Below are 8,680 nucleotides of genomic sequence, written 5' to 3' on the forward strand. Positions count from 1 at the left end.
CTCTACCACTGAGCCACCTTCCCAGCCTGAAAGCTGATTTTTTAAAATAAAACTCTTTCAAGGTTGCTTAACTCTAATAAAATAATAGATCTAGGAATTTGAATGAATGATAAGGACAGATAACCAGACATTATGTGGTTCCTCTTGGAAATATTCTTGGCTACTCTTCATGTCAAAAAAAAAATTAATCCTAGCAGGGCACTGATGGCTCATGCCTATAATCCTAGCTACCTAGAGGCTGAGATCTGAGGATCGCAGTTTGACGCCAACCTAGGCAGCAAAGTCTATAAGACTCTTAACCTTAAAATAATTGTCAAAAAACAGGATATGGAACTGTGCCTCAAGTGGTAGAGATTGATAAGGGACAAAGTGTAGGCCCTGAATTCAAGCCCCAGGACCAGGACCAAAAATTTTTTTTTCTTTTGATGGTGAATTAGACTAAGTTTCTATGTCTTTGGTTTTCAGAAAATGTAGAGGCTGGATATACATGGCAGATTATACCACAGGAGTGGAATTGGCAAAATCTGAATTGGAAAAAACTGGGACAAGCATTGCAGGATAAAATAATTCACTTTTTCCAACAACTAATTCACAAGCATTTTGGCCTAGCATGGTGGTGCATACCTATAATTCCTAGCACTTGGGAGGTAGAGGCATGAAAATTGAAATTTTGAAGCCAGCCTGGACTATGTAGGAAGACTTTGCAAAAACAAACAAAATAAAATAAAAATTTTAAAACTGAACATATTTTAAACATATGGAGACTTATAGATTAAAGAAGAGTTAAGACATACTGACTAAATGCAGAGTATAACTCTTGCTCATAGAAACAAACTATAAGAAAATATTTAGGGGCTGGGAAATTGGCTTAGTGGTAGAGCGCTTGCCTTGCATGCCTGAGGCCCTGGGTTCAATTCCTCAGCACCACATAAGCAAAAAGAAAAAAGCCGGAAGTGGCACTATGGCTCAAGTGGTAGAGCGCTAGCCTTGAGCTGAAGAGCTGAGGGACATTGCTCAGGCCCAGAGTTCAGGCCCCACGACTGGACTCAAAAAAAGAAAATAGGAGATAGATGAGCTTTAATACTTGAAAGTACTAAGACATCTGTTTTAATATGTGGTAATGTTATATTAATTATTTTAAAGAGTTAGAGACTCATACTTCAATATAAGTCAAATGATACAGTGTCTTAGATTGGTTTTAAGAATAACTTAGTGAAGGGAAGTCATAAATGGGATTATATAAAGCAGAAATTAAGTATGAGTTGATAATTATTGAAGCTGTGGATGAAAGATAAAGATTATATGAAAACCCATAGATATGTCTGTCAAGTATGACATTTCTGTTTATGTATCTTTTTCCAGGAAAAGCTATGAAGAAATGGGTAGAGTCAATTGCTAAGATCATCAATAGAAAGAAACAAGCTCAGGCAAATGGAATAAGCCATAATATTACCTTTGAAAGTCCACCTCCACCAATTGAATGGCATATCAGTAGACCAGGACAATTTGAGTCATTTGAGCTCATGACGCTTCATCCAATAGAAATTGCACGTCAACTAACACTTTTAGAATCTGATCTCTACAGGTAATTTTTGCTCTATTTCTGGAACCTTGAATGTGTCTCATTCAAATTTTAAAATGTTTTACTAATCATGAGTATTTAAAAATACTTGGTTTATTCTCTTGAGCTAGGTATTTTTATTTTTGTTTTTGGACAAAGTCTTCCTGTATAGCCTAGACTAGCCTAGAACTTAGCATAATTTTAAACCAGAATCTGCCCTACAGATGAAAGTCTTCTACCATGTTGCTTTTTAGGCCTAGATTAGGGACCAGAAAACCTTCACAGGAGGAGTGGCAGGGAGAGATTAATGCAATAGAATAACAACCACTTCCAAGTCAGTACTTTCTCAGGTTGCCTTGGTTTGAAATTATTCAGCTAAACCATTCAATATGGATACTAGGCTGTTGGCAGCTGAAATGAATAGAGCATTAAGTGAGATACTTTTTCTTTTATTTATTACCCAGGATCTTGTGAAGACTACAGACTACAGCTAGCTGTTCCCTATGAAAAATAAGTTCCCCATCACGTTCAGCCTTTGAAAAAAGCATTCTGTATCCAGGAGCCTCTGGAAAAAATGATTTTGATTAGCAGCTTTTTTTTTCTCTTTTAGTTCTGAGACTGTGATTTGAACTTGGTACCTGCTACTTTCTTACTCATTGGCTAGCACTCTACCAGCTGAGCCATGCCTCTAACATCATTTTCTTCCATTTTACTTTTTTTTTTTTTTTAAAGAAGGCATTGCACAGAGAAAAGCAAGAGTATCTAAACTTTAGTATTAATGAAAAATGTTAGGAAGATACCAGAAATAAACTTGGCCTCTCTGATTTGTACTGGTGTTGTCATTCAGAATTGGACCTTAGCATACCAACAGTGATGTGAACATCTGATTCAGATCATCAGGTTATATCATAACTAATTTGGAATTTATTTATTTTGTGCAGTACTGGGCCTTAAACTCAGAGCCTTGATCTCCCTTAGTTTTTTCTCTCAAGGCTGGCATTCTGTATCACTTGAGCCACACCTCAGCTTCCATCTTCTTTTGGTGATTAATTAAGAGATATGCGTGTCATGGATTTTTCTGCCTAGGCTGGCTTCAAATTAAGATCCTCAGATCTAAGCCTTCTGAATAGCTAGGATTACAGGTGTGAGTCACTAGTGCCTGGCTGTACTTTTTGTGGGATTTGTGATAGGTAGGATTGAAGGAACTTGTTACTTGAGGAAACAAAGCAAATCTTACAAAATCAAGTTTTTTTTTCATAGAGTGACTGTTACATGAGTGGACATTAGAAATAAGCAAAACACTTTAGATACATATAGACCTGATTTCAGGAGATAGAAATACCTTTGTTAAGTGATTTGTTTTATAGAAGAAAGGTAAAAATACACAAAACATTAATATTATTTTAGAGATATTTCTAAAGGAATATCTTAAGATATCTTCTTGTGAAAACATTCTAAAAATTGTTGGTCAAGTACATGTTTGTACTACTGATTTAAAACTATTTTTAATGAATAGTCAAGACCATAGAACATTGATGACTGGAGTCCATTGGTCAGTTTTAAAGTTATATAATCCTTACTGTTTTTCTAGATTTTTTTGGGGGGGGCAGTCATGGGGCCTGAACTCTGGGCCTGGGAGCTGTCCCTCAGCTCTTCAGCTCAAGGCTAGCGCTCTACCACTTGAGCCACAGCTCCACTTCCGGCTTTTGTCTTTTTGCTTATGTGGTGCTGAGGAATCGAACCCAGGGCCTCATGCATGCAAGGCAAGCACTCTACCACTGAGCCACCTTCCCAGCCTCATTTCTAGATTTTTTATTAGCTATTTTAAGCATTCTAAAAAATATAGAAAATAATAAATGAGTGCCTATGAGCCACAAAAATTACAAAAAAAATCAAAAAAAAATTTATAATTCTCCCAAATCTCACTGTTTTTCTTTCTTCTTAAAAATTGCACAAATCAGAATTTGATGTTTATTGTTTCTCTGTCTTTATAATTTGTATTCTAGGAAAATAAATTTTAGGAGATCTTTGGCACTAATCCTTTGCGTAGATAAAGTTTATTGATTTTTGATTCCATAGGAAAGTTCAACCTTCTGAACTTGTTGGGAGTGTGTGGACCAAAGAAGATAAAGAAATAAATTCCCCAAATTTATTAAAAATGATTCGCCATACAACAAATCTCACACTGTGGTTTGAAAAGTAAGTTTTTATTTACTCCATCTTAACTGAATCTTACTAGTGATCCTCTTAAGTCATATTAAAATTCTAGCTATAACGAGGTTTTTAAAAATTTTTCTAAGTGAGATGAGAAAACTTTTCTAAGCATGAATATTTTGTTGTTATTAGATGCATTGTGGAAGCAGAAAATTTTGAAGAACGGGTGGCAATACTAAGTAGAATTATAGAAATTCTGCAAGTTTTTCAAGATTTGAACAATTTCAATGGTGTATTGGAGATAGTCAGTGCGGTAAATTCAGTGTCAGTATACAGATTAGACCATACATTTGAGGTAAGTTTTAGGTGTAAATATTTCATTCTTTTGGGGGAAGATAAAATTAATGCAAGAGATTAATTTTACCTATCAAAGTAAAGAGTTAATCTTTTATAAGTCCATCTTTTCCTTTTATGTACAAGATACGTTAATGTGTACTAAACTTAGGATGTTTTAAAGAAAATGGGACTTGTACCTAACCTAAATATGAAAAGTTCCCAAGTAGATTTTTTTCATGGCATACCGGTAGTCATCTATAAGTGACAAATAACTTCTTAATATCCTTTATATAGTTAAAAAGAACAAAATGGAGCGAACCTTTCTCAAACTTAAATTTATCTTAAGTAATTATTTTATCTTAAACTATAAACGAACATGTTTTAATGTTTATTCTAGAAAACTCAGGAGATAAAGACACTGTATTTTTAAATTAAAAAATAAGAGATTTTACTTTTCTAATACTGGGGTTTGAACTCAAGGATTCTCATTCTTACTCAGCTGGTACTTTATCATTTGAGTCTTGCTTTCACTTCTGGCTTTTGCTGGCTTATTGGAAATAAGTCAGAGCCCAGACTGGCTCTGAAACTCAATCCTCAGATCTCAACTTCCTAAGTAGGATTATAGTAGCCACTGGTACCTCACTACACAGATTTTTATGTCCTTTATCTTTTTTCAAAAACCTGTTTTTTTTATTTTTTGATTGGTTGTGGGGCCTAAATTCTGGGCCTGGGCGCTGTCCCTCAGCTCTGCAGCTCAAGGCTAGCGCTCTTCCACTTGAGCCATGGCGCCACTTCCGATTTTCTGGTGGTTAATTGAAGATAAGAGTCTCATGGACTTTCCTGCCCAGGCTGGCTTTGAACCTGGATCCTCAGATTTCAGCCTCCTGAGTACCTAGGATTACAGGTGTAAGTTACTGGTGCCAGCTAGTTTCTATTTTTTTAACTTACCTCAAAAAACAAAGTTTAAAAATGGTTACGTAATGTCTGTCTTGTAGATAAACCACAATTTACTCCAACATTCTATTTTGAGATGATTATTTCTAAGTTTATAAGGGGCAGGGGAAACAGTTTATTATAGAGTATTCATATGTACAAATCTGGTAAATCTTCGATTATATCCCTAGAATAAGCTGGTAGAGGGCAAAGTCTCCCTGGGTCATAATATTTGTACATTTTAAGACTTTTGCAGGGAGGAGGGAGAATGACAGCAAGGGTGACTCTGATGAAGATGCATTGAATACATAAATGGACATGCTAAAATGAAAAAAAAGCCTTATTAAATGTTCTTGAATCCAGAGAAATAAAGTCTTTGGGGGGGAGGGGGAAGGGTGAGAGGTAGTATTGAGGTTTGAATTCAGGGCGTCTCTCACCCTTGCTAAGCAAATGTTCTGTCACTTGACCTATGCCCCTAGCTTTATTTTCTTTACCTATTTTTCAGTTAGAGCTTCATGTTTTTGTCTGGAGTCAACTTCCAACAGTGATCATCCTATCTCTGACTCTGCATAGTTGGAATCATAGATAGTTATTAACTACTATACCCAGGTTACTGATTGAAATGGGATCTCACTAACTTTTTTGCCCATGCTGGCCTCAAGCTTCTGCTTCGTCTTTCACGTCCAAGTGGCTGGAAATAAGAGCATGAGCCACCATATATGACTAAGAAATAAAATCTTTGATTTGTCACTGCTGGGTGCCAGTGGCTCACACCTATAATCTTAGCTACTCAGAAGACAGAGATCTGAGGATTGTGGTTCAAAGCCAGCCCGGCAGGAAAGTCCATGAGAATCCTATCTCCAATAAACTACCAGAAAACCAGAAGTGGTGCTGTGGTTTAAGTGGAAGAACGCTAGCCTTGAGCTGAAGAGCTGAGGAACAGTGCCTAGGCCCAGAGTTCAAGCCCAACAACCTCCAAAAAAAAATAAAACAAATAAAAACTTTAGAAAGTAGATCCTAGGGCTGAGAATGTGGCTTAGTGGTAGAGTGCTTGTCTAGCATGTATGAAGCCTTGAGTTTGCTTCCTCACCACCACATAAACAGAAAGAGCCAGAAGTGGTGCTGTGGCTCAAGTGGTAGAGTGCCAGCTTTGAGAATAAAGAAGTTCAGGAACAGTGCTCAGGCCCTGAGTTCAAGCCCCAGGACTGGCAATTAAAAAAAAGTTACACGTACAGTGGTAAAGTGATTGCAACACTAATTGTAATGACAGAATGCTAAAAACATCCTGAATATATATATATATATATATATGTATATATATAAACAGGAAAATGAATAAAATATTATCTTATATCTATGATATAGATAATTGTTCAGCTGTAGCTAAGAAGTGAATGGGATCATTATGTATTCCTTCAGGAGAATATATTTGGTATGAGTCGGAAAAACCATAAGGCTTCAGAAAGACTATAATATGATTCCATTTTAGTATAACAAAACAGAAAAATCATTAAGTGGGATTTTGTAATTATTGAGCACAGTGTGGAAAAATATACATTACACTTTTAACAGTTATTTCAGTGGGTTGTCAGTAGAGGGAAGTAGAGAAAGACTACTCTGATGTGTGCATTATTCTGTTTAGGTGTTTGCATTTTATTGAATTACATGAACTTTAAATATTAAGGATATTAATACAGTCTATTGAGGTTAATCATTTCAATTTTTTTTTTTTTTTGGTCAGTCATGGGGCTTGAACTCTGGGCCTGGGCGCTGTCCCTCAGCTCTTCAGCTCAAGGCGAGCACTCTACCACTTGAGCTACAGCGCCACTTCTGGTTTCCTGGTGGTTTATTGGAGATAGGAGTCTCACAGTCTCTCCTGCCCGGGCTGGCTTTGAACCGCGATCCTCAGATCTCAGCCTCCTGAGTAGCTAGGATTACAGGCGTGAGCCACCAGCGCCCAGCTAATCATTTCAATTTTGATTCTAAAAAATTCTGAAGTATTAGAGCTTATTAGTTTTTAAAAAATAATTACAGTGTAGAATTATATATAAAGTATAGAGAATAAAACAAAAAATATATCTATATACTTGGCATGTAGCTTGAGCCCCTCTAATTCCAGCTCCTTCCTTGCCCCTTGAGAACCATGTATTATGAATTTTATGCCTTTAGTTCTCTTTTCTATCATTTTACTATTTGTATCCCTAACCTGATACGTTTCTTAATTTCAGGTGATTATAATTCAGTGACAATTATTCAATATTATATCCCTAAGATTTATTTACTTATTTACTGATTGATTGATTGATTTTGCCAGTTCTGGGGCTTGAACTCAGGGCCTAGGCACTGTCCCTGAGCATTTTTTTGCTCAAGGCTAGCACTCCACTACTGAAGAATTGAACCCAGGGCTTCATGCATACTATGCAAGCACTCTGCCACTAAGCCACATTCCCAGCCCCTTGTTATTTGTTATAATTCATTTTTATGATTTTATCATCATAGAAATAAATTTACCAAAATTAATTTATTCACTAGTTAATGGTCTTTTGGGTTGTTTCCAGTTTGAGGCCATTTTCAAAAGTACTGCTGTGAATGTGATTTACATATATTCTGGTATGTATACACATTATTTTAAAGTAGGATTTGGGGAAGTAGAACTGTGGTGTAATATGATATGAATGTCTTTATATTTCCCAGATAATACCAAGTTCTTTTTCCAGATAGTTATGCCATCGTATAATCCCACCAGAAATGTAGAGTTCTCTTATATTCTGGATTCTAATATGTTAGTTTTGCTATAAATATCTTTTCTACATTTTCAAGGCATTGCAGGAAAGAAAGCGGAGAATTTTGGATGAAGCTGTGGAATTAAGCCAGGATCACTTTAAAAAATACCTAGTAAAGCTTAAATCAATCAATCCACCTTGCGTGCCTTTTTTTGGTAAGTTACTAAATATGGATATAATATTTTGAGAGTGAATGTCAGTCTTTCTAACAAAAGTTGTCAATCTTTAGAGGCAAATTGTATATCTGTCTGTATTTATTATACTGATAAAATTTAAACTTGGAATTTCCTTATCTATAAAGTGAAAAGTATAATTACCTCTTAGAGTTAAAAGAAGAATATAAAGTATTTTATATTACCTAATACAAAGTATAGCATAATAAAGGCCCTCATGAAGTGGTAAATTATTCTCTCCCTCCCTCCCTCCCTCCCTCCCTCCCTTCCTTCCTTCCTTCCTTCCTTCGTCTGTCTGTTTCAATCATCTATCTCATATTTACAGTATTTAATTTGCTAAATGTTTTATAATGGCTTTCATTTATTAAAAGCTATTTTTAAATTTGTATTAGATAGGCTTATAAAGTGAAATTTTACCTTATTTTTTGCTTTGATTTTGAGATAAGGTCTCTGACTTTTGCCTGGACTGGCCTTAAACTTGTGATCCCCCCTGTCTCTTTATCCAAAATAGCTGGGATGACAACATGTACCACCATATCCAGTTGAACTTTTACTTTGTTTTTTCTTTCTTTTGGTCAGTCGTGGGGCTGAGACTCTGGGCCTGGGCTCTGTGCCTCAGCTGTGCAGCTCAAGTCAAGTGCTCTGCCACTTGAGCCACAGCGCCACTTCCGGTTTTCTGGTGGTTAATTGGAGATTAGAGTGTCACAGACTTTCCTGACCTGGCTGACTTTTAACTGTGA

The 8,680-nt window shown here is 36.1% G+C and overlaps 1 protein-coding gene across 1 annotated transcript in view; it reads left to right on the forward strand.

Moving 5' to 3' along the window:
* The window catches only part of Sos2 (son of sevenless homolog 2 (Drosophila)), an 81,299-nt gene that overhangs the window by 50,207 nt on the left and 22,412 nt on the right, over positions 1 to 8,680 (forward strand). The window contains exons 15-18 of the mRNA XM_013012226.1: positions 1,363 to 1,585; positions 3,641 to 3,760; positions 3,908 to 4,070; positions 7,805 to 7,922. Of these exons, the coding sequence (XP_012867680.1) occupies positions 1,363 to 1,585; positions 3,641 to 3,760; positions 3,908 to 4,070; positions 7,805 to 7,922 (624 nt within the window). The remainder of the gene's footprint in view (positions 1 to 1,362; positions 1,586 to 3,640; positions 3,761 to 3,907; positions 4,071 to 7,804; positions 7,923 to 8,680) is intronic.

This window comes from Dipodomys ordii, unplaced genomic scaffold, assembly GCF_000151885.1.
Source record: "Dipodomys ordii isolate 6190 unplaced genomic scaffold, Dord_2.0 Scaffold16, whole genome shotgun sequence".
Classification (NCBI taxonomy): domain Eukaryota; kingdom Metazoa; phylum Chordata; class Mammalia; order Rodentia; family Heteromyidae; genus Dipodomys; species Dipodomys ordii.